Source organism: Panulirus ornatus, chromosome 59 (assembly GCF_036320965.1).
Source record: "Panulirus ornatus isolate Po-2019 chromosome 59, ASM3632096v1, whole genome shotgun sequence".
Classification (NCBI taxonomy): Eukaryota; Metazoa; Arthropoda; class Malacostraca; order Decapoda; family Palinuridae; genus Panulirus; species Panulirus ornatus.
In genome coordinates this window covers 241,977-261,188 of record NC_092282.1, presented here as the reverse complement: position 1 = coordinate 261,188, position 19,212 = coordinate 241,977, and the positions used below count along the sequence as shown (strand labels likewise).

At 41.8% G+C, this 19,212-nt stretch overlaps 1 protein-coding gene across 1 annotated transcript in view; it reads left to right on the top strand.

The window, feature by feature from the left end:
- Syn (synapsin) overlaps positions 1–19,212 on the top strand; it is a 98,705-nt gene that overhangs the window by 65,727 nt on the left and 13,766 nt on the right. Inside the window, exons 7-13 of the mRNA XM_071696692.1 lie at positions 30–179; positions 5,733–5,868; positions 6,552–6,656; positions 9,726–9,931; positions 11,206–11,302; positions 12,586–12,753; positions 16,281–16,298. Of these exons, the coding sequence (XP_071552793.1) occupies positions 30–179; positions 5,733–5,868; positions 6,552–6,656; positions 9,726–9,931; positions 11,206–11,302; positions 12,586–12,753; positions 16,281–16,298 (880 nt within the window). The remainder of the gene's footprint in view (positions 1–29; positions 180–5,732; positions 5,869–6,551; positions 6,657–9,725; positions 9,932–11,205; positions 11,303–12,585; positions 12,754–16,280; positions 16,299–19,212) is intronic.

The window sequence follows — 19,212 nt, the reverse complement described above, 5'->3', positions numbered from 1 at the left end:
CCTTATCCTGCTTTCCCCCACAATACTAGGTCCAAGTACTTCCGGGGTAAGCGCATCCATGGCGACTGGGACATCCGGGTGGAGCAAGCAGAGTTTCGAGAGCTGAGTGTCACAGCGTCGTCTGAAGGTGGCGTCAATGTCTCTATGGTCGTCTACAGAAACGGTGCTAAAGTTGTCAGGTGGGTCTTTCGCGACGACTTGGATCACCTTAGGATGTGTGGGTAGGGACGCTAACTTGGAAGAATGGAGGGACTGTAAGGGCTGGGTGACTCGGGAAGGGATAGAGACTGCAAAAATTGAAGGCTGTTGAAGGGATAATGGGTCCAGAAGGAGTAGAAGGTTTAGAGTGGAAACTCGTCAAGAACTAGAGACTCTGAGAATGCTGGAATCTTTGGAAGGGTTAAGGGTTATGGAAGAAACACGATTTTGAATTAGGTATATAATTCCAGAACACCAAATCCTCTGACGGTGAAGATCACTTCTAACAGGCTGGGAAACCACTGGAATACAGACGAACAGATGAAGGACGGCCTAATTTGGTCACATCCGCTCTATAGCGTTCTTGTATAATACACCAAATCCAGAAATCCCTATCCACAAACAAGCTCAACAGACCTTTCCGTGGTTCCCCAGGCCGCTTCATAAATGTCCTGGTTTGACCCTCTGACAGTATGTCGCTCCTTATCTACCACAACTCTCCAGTTCGCCTCACACCCTCTTGAATTTTTAGGGCCCGATAACTCAAATCCTCTTTCGCTTTATCCTTCCACTGCCTACTCTGTCTCCTCAGTTCCCTTACTCCTTCCTTATCTTGTTCCGCTCTAAGTCATGCTTCACTTACTACCACACCTCATTCTTACTCTGTTATTCCTACCAGAATCAACCTCTTCAAGCAATATATTGTCCTCAAGCATTTAATTTCCAACACATCCAGTCTCTTCCGTTTCCCTGAATTTTGGACCAGAAACTCACGCTCAAGCCAACCTATCTCTCTCTCCCATGGTAGGCCTGACAACCTTAACATGATTTACATAAACTCTCAACTTCCTCCTTTTACAAGCTATGCCAATCTCAGACACCAGTTTCTACATTTTCTCATCTGAAACAGCAACTTCAGTTTTTTTTTTTTCGAAAAGAAGGAACAAAGAAGGGGGTCAAGAGAGGATTCTCCCCCTTAGGCTCAGTCCTCTGTTCTCAACGCTACCTCGCTTACGCGGGAAACGGCGAATATATATAGAAAAAAAGAAATATATATATATATATATATATATATATATATATATATATATATATATATATATATATATATATATATGTCTGGTTTTGAACCAGGGCATGTGAAGCGTCTGGGGTAAACCATGGAAAGTTCTGTGGGGCCTGGATGTGGAAAGGGAGCTGTGGTTTCGGTGCATTATTACATGACAGCTGGAGACTGAGTGTGAACGAATGGGGCCTTTGGTGGCTTTTCCTAGCGCTACCTCGCACACATGAGGGGGGAGGGGGTCCTTATTCCATGTGTGGCGAGGTGGCGATGGGAACAAATAAAGGCAGACAGTATGAATTATGTACATGTGTATATATGTATATGTCTGTGTGTGTATATATATGTTTACATTGAGATGTATAGGTATGTATATTTGCGTGTGTGGACGTGTATGTATATACGTGTGTATGTGGGCGGGTTGGGCCATTCTTTCGTCTGTTTTCTTGCGCTACCTCGCTAACGCGGGAGACGGCGACGAAGCAAAATAAATAAATAAATTAATATATAATATATATATATATATATATATATATATATATATATATATATATATATATATATATATATATATATATATTCCTATGAGTCCACGGGGAAAATGAAACACGAAAAGTTCCCAAGTGCACTTTCGTATAATGATCACATCATCAGGGGAGACACAAGAGAGAAATATAACAGTCAGTTGATATACATCGAAGAGACTAAGCTAGGACGCCATTTGGTAAACATGTGATTGTCCAAAATATACAACGAGCGTTCATAAACTTATCATTTTAAAAATCTTATCAACAATAAAGTTATATAATTTGTACAGACCATCACTAATATTAAGATTATAATTCTTTGTGTATTTAATAATAGAAGATTCAATGATATTTCTCTTGGTAATAGAGTAACGCCATCTCAGTTGTTAAGTCTAACACTATTACCAAGAGAAATATCATTGAATCTTCTATTATTAAATACACAAAGAATTATAATCTTAATATGAGTGATGGTCTGTATACAAATTAGATAACTTTATTGTTGATAAGATTTGTAAAATGATAAGTTTATGAACGCTCATTGTATGTTTTGGACAATCACATGTTTACCAAATGGCGTCCTAGCTTCGTCTATTCGATGTATATCAACTGACTGTTATATTTCTCTCTTGTGTCTCCCCTGATGATGTGATTATTACACGAAAGTGCACTTGGGAACTTTTCGTGTTTCCTTTTCCCCGTGGACTCATAGGAATATATATATATATATATATATATATATATATATATATATATATATATATATATATATATATATATATGTATTGTCATGTACTCTCCTAAGATCTTGTTTAAGGATATTGGATTACTAGCAATCGAATAGGCGTTTCCCTGTTGGGGGCGATCATAGCCTCGCAGTTAGCGTTCCCAGCTACCACGCAAATGATACGGGGTTCGAATCTTTGCATATATGTATATTATATTATCATGTACTCTCCTAACATCTTGTTTAAATTTAAAATCTTATATTATTTTGTCCTCCATACTACGCACCACTGCCTCTCTGCCACGTTGGAACCAGATCGTTCTGCGTTCATTCAAGTCCTTGTTGCTTCGTCTCACTTTGACTGAGACAAGCCGGGCTTCATACTCACTCCTTATATACCAGTGCCGATGCCTTCCACGGCATTCTCAACCCAGACGTCATCCTGAGGTGTCGTGGCTCTTCCACCGAGGTGTGGTGGTGTGGTAGGGGAGCGTAACGATTTTTTTTTTATACAAGCTGCTTTTGTGGTTAAATGCACTTATGGTTGTATTAACATAGTTTTATGTTGTGTGCTAGGAAATTGGTTTGCATTTGATTTGTGGTTAATTAGTTATTATACTTTCTGTTACTTCTATGTTTGATTAATAATACTGATCATTATCAACCTGGGCTCATTCTACACCTGTAATTTTTCAGTCATTTATGACGGGTCTTCTTCTCGCAGTATAACCTAGACAACAGTGCTCTATATCGACCATCTCCTTCATTACTGTGGGAGCTAGATTCGTTATAATATATATATATATATATATATATATATATATATATATATATATATATATTTTTCATGGTGAGGTGTCTGAGGATTGGCGAAATGCTTGCATAGTGCCATTGTACAAAGGCAAAGGGGATAAGAGTGAGTGCTCAAATTACAGAGGTATAAGTTGCGCAGTGTGGTTTCAGAAGTGGTAGAAGATATGTGCATCAGATGTTTGCTTTGAAGAATATATGTGAGAAATACTTAGAAAAGCAAATGGATTTATATGTAGCATTTATGGATCTGGAGAAGGCATATGATAGTTGATAGAGATGCTCTGTGGAACGTATTAAGAATATATGGTGTGGGACGCAAATTGTTAGAGGTAGTGAAAAGTTTTTATGTAGGATGTAAGGCATGTGTACGTGTACGAAGAGAGGAAAGTGATTGGTTCTCAGTGAATGTAGGTTTGCAGCAGGGGTGTGTGATGTCTCCATGGTTGTTTAATTTGTTTATGGATGGGATTGTTAGGGAGGTGAATGCAAGAGTTTTGGAAAGAGGGGCAAGTATGCAGTCTGTTGTCGATGAGAGAGCTTGGGAAGTGAGTCAGTTGTTGTTCGCTGATGATATATCGCTGGTGGCTGATTCATGTGAGAAACTGCAGAAGCTGGTGACTGAGTTTGCTAAAGTATGTGAAAGAAGAAAGTTGAGAGTAAATGTGAATAAGAGCAAAGTTATTAGGTACAGTAGGGTTGAGGGTTAAGTCAATTGGGAGGTAAGTTTGAATGGAGAAAAACGAAGTGAAGTGTCTTAGCTATCGGGGAGTGAATTTGGCAGCGGATGGAACCATGGAAGCGGAAGTGAATCATAGGGTGGGGGAGGGGGCAAAAATTCTGGGAGCCTTGAAGAATGTGTGGAATTCGAGAACATTATCTCTGAAAGCAAAATTGGGTATGTTTGAAAGAACAGTGGTTCCAACAATGTTGTATGGTTGCGAGGCGTGGGCTATGGATACAGTTGTGCGCAGGAGGGTGGATGTGCTGGAAATGAGATGTTTGAGGATATGTGGTGTGAGGTGGTTTGATCCAGTAAGTAATAATAGGGTAAGAGAGATGTGTGGTAATAATAAGTGTGGTTGAGAGAGCAGAAGAGGTTGTTTTGAAATGGTTTGGTCACATGGAGAGAATGACTGAGGAAAGATTGACCAAGAGGATATATGTGTCAGAAGTGGAGGAAACGAGGAGAAGTGGGAGACCAAATTGGAGGTGGAAAGATGGAGTGAAAAAGATTTTGAGTGATCGGGGCCTGAACATACAGGAGGGTGAAAGGCGTGCAAGGAATAGAGTGAATTGGAATGATGTGGTATACCGGGGTCGACGTGCTGTCAATGGATTGAACCAGGACATGTGAAGCGTCTGGGGTAAACCATGGAAAGTTGTGTGGGACCTGGATGTGGAAATGGAGCTGTGGTTTCATTGCATCATTGCATGACAGCTAGAGACTGAGTGTGAACGAATGGGGCCTTTGTTGTCTTTCCCTAGCGCTACCTCGCACACATGAGGGGGGAGGGGGTTGTTATTTCATGAGTGCCGAGGTGGCGATGGAAATGAATAAAGGCAGACTGTATGAATTATGTTCATGGTTGTATATGTCTGTGTGTGTGTATATATATATATATATATATATATATATATATATATATATATATGTATACACTGAGATGTATAGGTATGTATATTTGCGTGTGTGGACGTGTATGTATATACATGTGTATTTGGGTGGGTTGGTCCATTCTTTCGTCTGTTTCCTTGCGCTACCTCGCTAACGTGAGAGACAGCGACAAAGCTAAATAAATAAATAAATAAAAATATATATATATATATATATATATGTATACACTGAGATGTATAGGTATGTATATTTGCGTGTGTGGACGTGTATGTATATACATGTGTATTTGGGTGGGTTGGTCCATTCCTTCGTCTGTTTCCTTGCGCTACCTCGCTAACGTGAGAGACAGCGACAAAGCTAAATAAATAAATAAATAAAAATATATATATATATATATATATATATATAGCTTCATTTCTATGCGTAATATATGAAGATGAAAACCAGTGTCTCTATTTACGATGTTCTTTGCCTTAAATGGTGTTAGTGAATGGAATGTTATTGTGTATAAACACTTCCAGTCCTCCTCCATAACCCTGTTGTCTGCCTTGCCTGACTCAGGGCTGTGCATGTATAGATGGGAGGGACGATGATCTGCGTGTAAATCATATTTCTTGTCCTAGGAGCAAGGCTTTAATCCTAACGTTCCCTCGCTGCTAAAGTTTTCCTGCTGATAACGTTTCTCTGGCGCTAATGTTCCTCTACCGATAACGTTCTTCTGTCACCAATAAACGTTTCCCTATCGCTCATGACTCCTACTGCCACTAACCTCCCACCTCACCTCCGCAGATCCTTCAAGCCGGACTTCGTGTTAATCCGACAGAACCTCCGCGATGCAGGCGAGGACCACAAAAGCCTTCTGCTGGCACTCAAGTTTGGTGGCGTTCCCTCCATCAACAGCATCAACGCCATCTACAACTTTCAGGTTTGGCGCCTGCCTTCCATAGTACTTTGGTGCTCTTGAATTCTGTCTGTCTCTCTCTCTCTCTCTCTCTCTCTCTCTATATATATATATATATATATATATATATATTTGCTGATAACCACAAGGAAAATGAAACACGATGTATGTACACATCTATGCTTGCTCGTAATCATCCATTCCTAATGCCACCCCTCCCCACAGGAAACAACACAAAATGCCTGAAAAGAGAGAGAGAAAAACTGTAACATACTTTCTTTTCTTTTTTACACACCTAATCGCTGTTTCCTGCGTCAGCGAGGTAGCGCCAGGAAACAGACAAAGAAAGACCACTTACCATCACATCCATACACGAGCTGTCATGCGTAACGCGCCAAAATCACATCTCCTTATCCACATCCAGGCCCCACTTACCTTTCCATGGTTTACCCCGGACGCTTCACATGTCTTTGTTCAATTCATTGACATCACGATGACCTCAGTATACTACATCGCTCCAATTCACTATTCTGTGCACGCCTTTCACCCTCCTGCATGTTTTGCCCCGATCGCTCAAAATGTTTTTCATTGCATCCTTCCTTTTATTTACATATATACATGTATATCCTCTGCTTTACTACCCTTTCCCCATTTATACAGATTAGCCTAGTACTTCATTGTAAGTCTCTCTGTCTCTCCCGCCCCAGGACAAACCATGGGTATTCGCTCATCTGATGGAGGTGCAGAAGAAGCTGGGTAAGGAGCATTTCCCGCTCATTGAGCAGAGTTACTTCCCCAACCATAAGGAGATGGTGAGTGTTGCTGTAGTGATGGTGAATGTTGCTGGATGATGACGAGTAGGACTAGCTAATGGTGATTGTTGCTGTAGGGATGATCAATGTTGATGAATGATAGACTGTTGTCATAGTAGTACTGTAATGAGTGTTCCTAAATGGTGTTTGTTTCCGTAGTGACGGTGATTCTTGCTATAATGATGGTGATTGCTGCTGTAGTGATGGTGAATGCTTCTGTAGTGATAGTAAATGATGTTGTACTGAAGGTGAATGTCATTCTATTGATTGAGAATGTTGATGAATTGCGGTGAGGTTGAAACGCATAATGTTATGATTGAGGACCAAATCTTGATTATAACCCCAAAGCTTGACAAAGTTACCTAAAATCACAATACAATTGTCTCTCAAGAAAATAATTCGCTACTGAAGACGTTAATAAGAGACTCGCAACAAGTAACAATGACCCTACATAATATCAGGAAACTTGCTCAAATGTTAAAAAGGCAATTATATAACTGATTGCTCTCAGAGCAGAGACAATTAAAGCACAATAATTACCATAAACAGTTTCTTGTTAAGAAGAGTGAGTAACTCGGTGGGCAAGATTAAACTTGGCCTGTAAAGTGACAGATCATAGATCTCTAAGCCTATGATGGAAAACTGAAAACTATCATATCCTCAGTGAAGGATTGTGACAGTCATCTTAGGGACTACATTAGGGAACCCGTACTAACTACAATGCTTGAGACACCGACGACTTGTGTTAGACCTTATAACCAGGAAAACAAGAGGTCATGACCCTAGGCAAGAGATGGCATGGTACACTCTCATGTCATGTCAATACTGGAGCTGTGAAGCACAGTACATCCTCAGGTCACGTCAGTACCGGAGGCACGGTGCATCCTCAGGTCACGTCAGTACCGGAGGAACGGTTCTTGCTGATTCCGTCGTTCAGTTCTTGTGACCTCTGCCGTCGAAGTGGAGCGGTTTACCATCTGTTAACAAAGAATGACGTCATGAATTCTAAAGTAAACAATGGTCAGAAAAGTAAGCAATAGTTTCGAGGTTTGAACTTCCTTGGAGTCAGGGTTGTTTGCATGGGATAAAATGTTTCAAGGACAGATTTAAAAAGTTCTTAATTCTTATCAGATGACATGGGCTCGAGTCCTGAATTAGGCAGTCGACTCGCACAGCCAACCCACAAAATTCCACTTCAACCCCTGAGGCCTGGAATTACTTTAGCGGGTTTTCTGGTTGGAATTTATTGGAGTGCTATATCTAAGCGAGGAGGCGGAAGCACTTTAAAAACAACAACAACAGTGCTTCATTGGATTGACTATACAAGGTGAGGTGACAGAGGGCAACAAGATAGTGAAAGAGGTGCAGGATTATGGTAGGTTAAGTAATACGAGGCAGGCTTGACAGGGGTCCTGTGATGTTGCTGATGGTAGGCATCAGATGAAGCGGGAGTACGTGGGAGAAGTATGAGGCTACCGCGTCAACGTGGAGGTTCTGCAGGAGGTGGGTGTGGCCTGCATCGCGGCTCCAGGAGTGTGCTGCGACTGCCGAATAGTGTTTGGGTTGCAGGAGTCTCCTAAAGAGGCGCTTAGGATGCAGGAGTGCCGGGTTCATGGCCGTAGTTCCCTTGTTGTTACAGCTGCTGCTCATGACGAGCAGAGGCGATGTCCCACGCGAGTCCTGCCGAAGGAGACGTCGGAGATGAGGCTCAACAATGAGACCTGCCAGAAAAATGAAATGTCAGGAGTCACGTTGGGACAACTGCCTGACTGGTTTGCTGCGGTGATACCCGGGCATTTAAGAGGTAGCAAGGTCAGGTCTGTAAGAGGTAGTTATTCCCAAAGGGAATTAGACACGTTGAAGCCGAATGTCCCAAGCTTCTGACCTTCTCCATGCTGGTGATCTTAAGTCCGTAAGAGTGGGCGTTTCTTATGGAAAGGGTCAGTCATCTATAATCACAGAGGCAGCTTTTGCTTTGCTACGGCTGACATCGAGCATAGGTCTCAAGAATTAGTACTGATGGTGCGGTCACAAGCTATCCCTTGCTAATGGCAGCGTCATTAAGGTGACTTTGAATCACTACACCACTGGTTTTAGGACACTCTGTAATAAGCATTTCAGCATCTCTGAGGTTAATTTCTTTACGAGCTGCTGTTGAAAGGCAGTTATGGATTGTGGCCTTAGTTAAAAGTCTGATGGGAGGGAATGAGTGTAAACATTTGATTTTAGCAAGGCTATTAGCATTATGATGATACTTATGACCATCAAGTAAGGTTAATGATAGAAACTGGTTACCTCGATTAGTACGCAAGGTTTAACAAGTCAGAAATAAACAGCAGAAGGAAGAGCTCTAAAGAGGTACTCTCTCCTGAGAGCGTTGCGAGAGCTGATTTATAGTCCCAGAGAACTTGTTTAGAGTTGCACAATATATCTGTTATGAATATGCCATACAGTTAACAGTGGCTGGAGTCAACCAACTGCTGTGTGAACGAGGTCGAAGGTGTTTTAGATTTCATAAGCCGCACTATCAACATGGTAGGATCCATCACAGTAAAAGCCAGCAGGGTGTTAGTCAAGCATGTTGGGTAAAAACCTGATCAATCGTTTCACATATGCGTAATTCATGGAGCAATCTCAGGAATGAAGTGGTCAGTATATCACGAACTTTCAGAGGTCTCAATGATCTTGTAAAGGGCCAGGTATAACACCTGTACGGATAACATGTTGAAGGAACCATTCTTCCTGAACATCAAGGTTGAGCCATCTACGGTAGCCTAGTGGATGAGCCTACTGAGGTACTCTGGTGGTTGATCCACCCGCGGTAGCCTGATGGTTGAACCATCTGCGATAACCTGGTGGTTGAGCCATCTGCGGTAGCGTGGTTGAGCCACCTGCAGTAGCCTGACGGTTGAGCCACCTGCTGTAGCCTGGTGGTTGAACCATCTGCAGTAGCCTGGTGGTTGAACCATCTGCAGTAGCCTGGTGGTTGAACCATCTGCGGTAGCCTGGTCATACAAGTAACTCGCTATTCTTTACTCCCTTTTCCCGCTGGGAACCGCACGGCTGCAGCTGTCTGCCCCACGTTACCCATGCGTGTTCAAGATAGGTCACGCCCATGGAGGTCTGGGCAAGATTCGCGTAGAGAGCAACGCCGACTTCCAGGACATGGCCAGCGTGGTGGCCGTAGCCAACACTTACTGCACCACCGAGCCATACATCGACGCCAAGTTCGATATTCACATCCAGAAGATCGGCGCTATGTACAAGTGTTTCCAGTGAGTGCCGTTGATGCCCCACCCTCGGGTGTGCCAATGACGTGTAATTGCGCATCTCTCTCTCTCTCTCTCTCTACTTTCGCCTACTGACTATAGATTTCCTATTTGATCGCCCTTTTTTTACCTGTTTCGCTGTTTTTTTTGCCATTCTCAAACTGTCAAAATATTTGTTCCTGTATTCCATGTGTATACTGTTTATTTCTCTTAATTTACATTAGAAATACAAAGGAATGCAAGGGATATTAAACAGTAACAGACCACTGGGACCTTTCAAAACTATCTGTGATAGTGGAAAATATCAGAACCTCACGGAATAGTGTGGTAAAAGTTTGAAGTCATACAGATAATTCAAAGATAATAACCTGCAAATTGTCATTTTGACTATGGAAGCGCAAATAATGAAATTTGTGAACTTGAAGCGAAGTATCTATCAAGTCTACTCTTGAACGTGTCTATAGTACTGCTTTCAACCATTCTAAGTGGCAAATCGTTCCATATGTCAACAATCATGTTGAAGTAAAAGCACTTCGCCTTCCTCGAGGTAAATCGTTTGCACGTGAGTTTGTATCTATTACTACGAGTAAAACCAGACGAATCAACTCTTAGGTAACTTGATAGATGAAGATTTTTGAACCTTTTGAAGCCTTTGATCATTTTGAATACTTGTATTAGATCACCTCTTAACCGTCTCTTTTACTAGTCAAGTAGATCCAAGTCATTTAAGCCGGTCTCGTAGTAGCATTTGTTTCTCAGTCCGGGAATCATCTTGGTAGTTTGACGCTGGAATCTTTGGATTCTGTCTGTCTTTTTTGACCCAAACTGAACACAGTATTCAAGATGTAGACAAACCAATGAATATCATATACAACCAGCTAATCACTTTGTAGCACTATAGTATGATATACAACCAGCTAATCGCTTCGAAATACACACAAAAGTTTAGCTTGTAAAGATAGCGATAAAACATTGAAAAATTACAAACAAAATGGATGATAGATCCACCCCGTCATGTGAAGCAGACACAGAGCCCTACGTCTGACGAATAGCATGGATGGAGCCATCCTCAAGGATTCCTTGCTTTCTATTTCTGTATTTCTTTATCGTCATATCAAACTATGTCTCTTGGTAAATATGTCCAGCTACTTGAGAAAAGGTTGTGTATTTTATATATATATATATATATATATATATATATATATATATATATATATATATATATATATATATATATCATACTCTCTCTGAATAATCTAACTGATCACTTCTCTCCTCAGGAGAAAATCCATCTCCGGTAACTGGAAGACGAACACAGGGTCAGCCATGCTGGAACAGACGCCCATGACGGAGCGCTACAAGGTGTGGGTGGATGAGGTGGGTCCTTCAGAATCATGAGTTTTGTTACGGGGATATAGAGGGTTAGTGGATTATGCAGGGTTATGTGGAATGAACAGGTCATGAAGGTTTCTTAGGTCATGGAGGGTCAGAAAATCAGGCAGTATAACGAGATTATAAGGTTTTCATGACATTCACGATAATGGATCTTGCAAAATCATGTCAGGTCAGGATGATATAGTGTCCATATATAGGTTATGAAGGGTTAGTAGGTCATGCAGAGTCAATTGATCATCATTAGATCGTGCAGGATCGTGGTATCAAACGGGTCACACATCATGAGGTACCACTGAGTCATGTGGTCCCACTGTGTCATGTGAGGACACCAGGTCAAGGAGCTCACTTGGTCATGAGAGGACGCTCGGTCATGTGAAACTACTAGGTAAGGTGGAGTCACTGCATCACGTGAAGATTCCAGTTTGCGGATGACACTGGGGGACGTGGCGCCCCAGCCTCATGTAAGGCAAGTAGGTCATGTGGAACCTCTGGTTTACCAGGGGACACTTGATCATGTGGAACCTCTGGTTTACCAGGGGACACTTGATCATGTGGAACCCCTGGTTTACCAGGGGACACTTGATCATGTGGAACCCCTGGTTTACCAGGGGACACTTGATCATGTGGAACCCCTGGTTTACCAGGGGACACTTGATCATGTGGAACCCCTGGTTTACCAGGGGACACTTGATCATGTGGAACCCCTGGTTTACCAGGGGACACTTGATCATGTGGAACCCCTGGTTTACCAGGGGACACTTGATCATGTGGAACCCCTGGTTTATCAGGGGACACTTGATCATGTGGAACCCCTGGTTTACCAGGGGACACTTGATCATGTGGAACCCCTGGTTTACCAGGGGACACTTGGTCATGTGGAGCCGCTGGGTCACTGCAGACCACGGGCACATGAGGGACTAGAGGATCATGAATGGCCGTGGGTGTCGAGAGGGACCATAAGGCGCCACTGTATTATGTGCGACCACTGTATCATGTAGGATTACATTCATGTGGGATCACTGTATCATGTGGGATTACATTCATGTGGGATCACTTTACCATGTGGGATTACAGTCATGTGGGATCACTGTACCATGTGGAATCACTGAGACATGTGGGATCACTGATTCATGTGGGATCACCGAGTCATATGGGATCACACTCATATCTTCCCTCACCACAGGTATCGTCCTGGTAACACACTCATATCTTCCCTCACCACAGGTATCGTCCTGGTAACACACACATATCTTCCCTCACCACAGGTATCGTCACTTTTTGGAGGGCTGGACATCTGTGCGATCGAAGCCATCGTTGATAAAAGCGGTGCAGAGCACATCATAGAAGTGAATGACTCTGCCCTCACCCTCATGGGTGACTCCCAGGAGGACGACCGTCGCTACATCGCTGAGCTGGTCGCCATTAAGATGCAGGTCAGTGTCCAGGCCACATCTAAATCACTTTTCTTGGAGGTACATAGACCAACTGAGCCCCTCCCTCTTTGGAGGCACATTCTAGGGCTGTCTGTTTGAATTTAAGTCTAAAACATAAAAAGATGAGGTAAAGAGTAAAGATTTCATGGAACTTAACATGATTGGAACAAGTGGTGCATTCTATTCAACCAACTTTATGCACTGTCGCACACTCATTATAATCCTAGTATCAGAAATGTGAAAATAGAATGTGATTTTTCTTTCCGAGCTCATTCAAGATACATATTTGCACTGGTCATTTGGTATATACCTGCACTAGTCGTTCAAGATATATACTTGCGCTAGTCTCATAGTACATACCTACAATGGTCGTCCTGGATATACACCTGCATTGGTCGTTTAGTCTATACGTGCACTGATGGTTCAGGATATATACATGTACTGGTCGTTCAGTATATACCTGCACTGATGGTTCAGGATACATACCTGCACTAGTCATGCAGTATATACCTGCTATAGTCGTTCAGGATATACACCTGCACTACTCGTTCGGTGTATACCTACAATGGTCGTTGAGGATACATACCTTCACTAGTCGTTCAGTATATATCTACAATGGTCATCCAGGATATATACCTGCACCGGTCGTTCAGTATATACCTGCACTAGTAGTTCAGTATATACCTGCACAAGTTGTTCAGTATATACCTACACCGGTTGTTCAGTATATACCTGTTGATCGTTCATGATATATACCTGCATTGATCGTTCTGTATATGTACCTGCATTGTTCGTTCAGTATATACCTGCATTGGTCGTTCAGTATATACCTGCACATGTTGTTCAGAATATATCTGCCCTGATCGTTCAGGATATATACCTTCACTGGTCGTTCAGTATATACTCGCACTGATCGTTCAGTATATACCTACACCGGTCGTTCAGTATATACTTACACCGGTCGTTCGGTATATACCTGCACTAGTCGTTCAGTATATACCTGCACTAGTCGTTCAGTATATACCTACATCTGTCGCTCAGTATATACCTGCACTAGTCGTTCATTATATACTTGCATTGGTCGTTCAGTGTATACCTACACCGGTCGTTCAGTATATAGCTACAACGGTCGTTCAGTATATACCTGCATTGGTCGTTCAGTATATACCTGCATATGTTGTTCAGTATATACCTGCACTGATCGTTCAGGATATATACCTACACCTGTTGGTCAGTATATACCTGCACTAGTCGTTCAGTATATAACTGCACTAGTCGTTCAGTATATACCTACACCGGTCGTTCAATATATACCTGCACCGGTCGTTCAGTATATACCTGCATTGGTCGTTCAGTATATACCTACACCGGTCGTTCAGTATATACCTACACCGGTCGTTCAGTATATACCTGCACTGATAGTTCTGGATATATACCTACACCGGTCGTTCAGTATGTACCTGCACCGGTCGTTCAGTATGTACCTGCACCGGTCGTTCAGTGTATACCTACACCGGTCGTTCAGTATATACCTGCACCGGTCGTTCAGTATATACCTGCACCGGTCGTTCAGTATATACCTGCACCGGTCGTTCAGTATATACCTACACCGGTCGTTCAGTATATATACCTACACCGGTCGTTCAGTATGTACCTGCACCGGTTGTTCAGTATATACCTGCACCGGTCGTTCAGTATGTACTTACACTCGTAAAATACTTGTTTAACCAGACTGTGAAGGTATCTATTGTGTTTATATTTACAACGTTTGATGGTAACTTACACCAATGTTTAACGCATCTATTTGCAAAGAAACTTTTTCACACATTATCAGTAAATCATTATTTCATTACTCCATTTGTCCTGGTTACTGTATATTCTTGTATTTCAAAATTTCATAAAGCTCTTCGTGATTTACATTGTCGAATTCATTTAGAAGCTTGAAAACTTTTAGTTCACTGCGAAGTCTTTTTGTTTGTTTGTTTGTTGGTATGTATGTTTTTGGTTAAGAAAAGAGTAATCTTTATAGTCTCTCTTCACACTTGAGGTATCTCGGAGATGGAAATACTTTTGTCAGCAAAACTGAAGAACATGTACAAGGTGTGGTCATAATGTTTGTGCTGTTTTGTAATTGATATTTCTAGTTATAAAGTCTAACATTCGCTCTTCTTTCTTACTTTTACTTGGCATTTCTAATCAACGTCATATTGTTAACAATAATTACTCATGTACTTTTGTTGGCTAGTTTCCAAATATTTGGTTTTTTGATCATCATGTTTAGTATTTTTCTCGAAAAAGTGCCTAACTACATTTTTCTACAATTAATTTCATCTGCCATTCTAAACGTTCTTCTAGTTTATTAAGATCTATGAATTTGCCGACATTTCTGTCCATTTGCAGCTCTACCTTCTACTTATGTATCGTCGGCAAATTTGGAGATGTTATATGTATACCCAATTTTAAATTGTTTATGCATAGTGCGAAAAAAATAGAGCCAAGGACCGACCCTTGTGGTACACCTCTCTTCACTTCTAACCTGTTTAAGGCTTTGCACATAGTTGTCCTCTCTTCCTCGTGATTTTAACTTGGATAACAGTTTTGCGTGTGTCACTTAATCGAACGCTTTTTGAAAGGGGAGGGGATACTTCTGAGTCTCACTTGTAATATAAGATATTGAAAATTTCCAGCAAATTTGTTAGAAAAGATCTTTTGTTACGGAAGCCATATTGGCTGTCTGTTATTATTGCTGATCCAATGGTTTCATAATTTTGTCCCTTTCTTTTTCCATTGTTTTACCTATAACCGACGTGAAGCTATCAAGGCTGTAATTCAAGGGACATATCTCTTTTCTGATATATATATGGGTGACATTTGGAAGTTTCATTCATTTGGTACCTTACCTTCTGTTAGTGATCTTTTGAATATAGTATTTGTAATGGTGAATATCAACTGTCCTGTCACCGTCCTCAGAACTCTGAGGGTTAGGTTCTCGGGGCTAGTGGATATATTGGGGTCTGTTTGTTCTATGTATTGAAGTAGTCCATAACTCTTGATTTCCCTTACTTTTAACTTTTCCTCGTTACTTGGATAAATATGAATATGATAAATATTCAAAATGTCAGGACATTTGAAATAAAGAAGTAATCTAAACTGTCATATCATGAACATCTACAGGTGGTGACAGTGGTAAACTTGCCCTGTGTGACACCAGAACCTATCACGGTGGTTCTCGGGGTTTGATATTGAAATATTGAAGTAATTAGAGCTTTGAATAGGATCAGTATCATCTGACAACCATGTGTTATGATCATATTCCATGGTATGCTGAGCTTATCTACTTCTTTTGTAACAAAGTTAAAAGGGGATATTTATCAGTCATTTTAGAAGGCGTATCTACTGCATAAAATCTAATTTTCATTCCTGTTTATGCAACAGTATCATAGAATAAGTATTGGAGAATAGCAAGACCAACAAACACGTATCCCAAGGTCGAACTGCTTAAATTTTGTCTCTCCCCATTGCTCCAGGATGCCTGCCAGGTCAAGGTAATCTAACGTAGCATTCACCTCTTTAATAGGCAGAGTAGTGACATCTCCAGAGCTCTAGAACAATGCCTAATTCATACACACGTGTGATTTCTCCCCTGGCCCTCGACTGTAAGCATGAATCCCGTAATTACAGTCCAAGTATCTCCCACGTACAAATCCTTAAGCTTTAGTTATGAACCTCTGTGTCCATATTTATAAGACCGTAGCCCTATCTATAAGGCCCTTAACTCCCACTTCCAAGCCCCATCTACAAGCCCCTAGCCCTTCCCAAAAGTGACTTCGTCGGTCCTCTCTTGACATTGCTGTCACGGTACGTATCAATTATTGTGGTGACACGATGATAAGCCCAACAAGGGAGCATCGTTTATAGTCTGTTGTCATGTGTATATCCTACAGCTGCCTAGTTCGTGCCTTATGATGACAGTTATAGTCTAGCACGATTTTTACTTTTATTATGATGGGATCCGTCAACTAGAATATGTTATGGACCAGTTCTAGTCTCCCATGATACTATGGTATTTCTCTTTTAGTGTACAGTCATCATCATAGCGATGCAAGCAATGTACAGTTATCATTATAGCGAAGGAAGTCGGGTACAATCATCCATATAGCGAATCAAGGATTGCACGGTTCTTCATATAGGGAAGCAAATAGTACAAAATCATCCATGTAACGAAGCAAGTAGTATATAGCCATCCATGTAGTGAAGTAAGTAGTTTATATATATTCTTTCTTTCTTTCAAACTATTCGCCATTTCCCGCGTTAGCGAGGTAGCGTTAAGAACAGAGGGCTGGGCCTTTGAGGGAATATCCTCACCTGGCCCCCTTCTCTGTTCCTTCTCTTGAAAAATTAAAAAAAAAAAGAGAGAGAGAGGGGAGGATTTCCAGCCCCCCGCTCCCTCCCCTTTTAGTCGCCTTCTACGGCACGCAGGGAACACGTGGAAAGTATTCTTTCTCCCCTATCCCTTAGCAAGGTAGCGTTAAGAACAGAGGACTGGGCCTCTGAGGGAATATCCTCACCTGGCCCCTTCTCTGTTCCTTCTTTTGGAAAATTAAAAAAAAAAAAGGAATATATATATATATATATATATATATATATATATATATATTTCTTTTTTTTTTTTTTTTTTCTTTGTCGCTGTCTCCCGCGTTTGCGAGGTAGCGCAAGGAAACAGACGAAAGAAATGGCCCAACCCACCCCCATACACATGTATATACATACGTCCACACACGCAGATATACATACCTACACAGCTTTCCATGGTTTACCCCAGACGCTTCACATGCACTGATTCAATGCACTGACAGCACGTCAACCCCGGTATACCACATCGATCCAATTCACTCTATTCCTTGCCCTCCTTTCACCCTCCTGCATGTTCAGGCCCCGATCACACAAAATCTTTTTCACTCCATCTTTCCACCTCCAATTTGGTCTCCCTCTTCTCCTCGTTCCCTCCACCTCCGACGCATATATCCTCTTGGTCAATCTTTCCTCACTCATTCTCTCCATGTGCCCAAACCATTTCAAAACACCCTCTTCTGCTCTCTCAACCACGCTCTTTTTATTTCCACACATCTCTCTTACCCTTACGTTACTTACTCGATCAAACCACCTCACACCACACATTGTCCTCAAACATCTCATTTCCAGCACATCCATCCTCCTGCGCACAACTCTATCCATAGCCCACGCCTCGCAACCATACAACATTGTTGGAACCACTATTCCTTCAAACATACCCATTTTTGCTTTCCGAGATAATGTTCTCGACTTCCACACATTCTTCAAGGCTCCCAGAATTTTCGCCCCCTCCCCCACCCTATGATCCACTTCCGCTTCCATGATTCCATCCGCTGCCAGATCCACTCCCAGATATCTAAAACACTTTACTTCCTCCAGTTTTTCTCCATTCAAACTCACCTCCCAATTGACTTGACCCTCAACCCTACTGTACCTAATAACCTTGCTCTTATTCACATTTACTCTTAACTTTCTTCTTTCACACACTTTACCAAACTCAGTCACCAGCTTCTGCAGTTTCTCACATGAATCAGCCACCAGCGCTGTATCATCAGCGAACAACAACTGACTCACTTCCCAAGCTCTCTCATCCCCAACAGACTTCATACTTGCCCCTCTTTCCAAAACTCTTGCATTCACCTCCCTAACAACCCCATCCATAAACAAATTAAACAACCATGGAGACATCACACACCCCTGCCGCAAACCTACATTCACTGAGAACCAATCACTTTCCTCTCTTCCTACACGTACACATGCCTTACATCCTCGATAAAAACTTTTCACTGCTCCTAACAACTTGCCTCCCACACCATATATTCTTAATACCTTCCACAGAGCATCTCTATCAACTCTATCATATGCCTTCTCCAGACCCATAAATGCTACATATAAATCCATTTGCTTTTCTAAGTATTTCTCACATACATTCTTCAAAGCAAACACCTGATCCACACATCCTCTACCACTTCTGAAACCACACTGCTCTTCCCCAATCTGATGCTCTGTACATGCCTTCACCCTCTCAATCAATACCCTCCCATATAATTTACCAGAAATACTCAACAAACTTATACCTCTGTAATTTGAGCACTCACTCTTATCCCCTTTGCCTTTGTACAATGGCACTATGAACGCATTCCGCCAATCCTCAGGCACCTCACCATGAGTCATACATACATTAAATAACCTTACCAACCAGTCAACAATAGTCACCCCCTTTTTTAATAAATTCCACTGCAATACCATCCAAACCTGCTGCCTTGCCGGCTTTCATCTTCCGCAAAGATTTTACTACCTCTTCTCTGTTTACCAAATCATTTTCCCTAACCCTCTCACTTTGCGCACCACCTCGACCAAAACACCCTATATCTGCCACTCTATCAT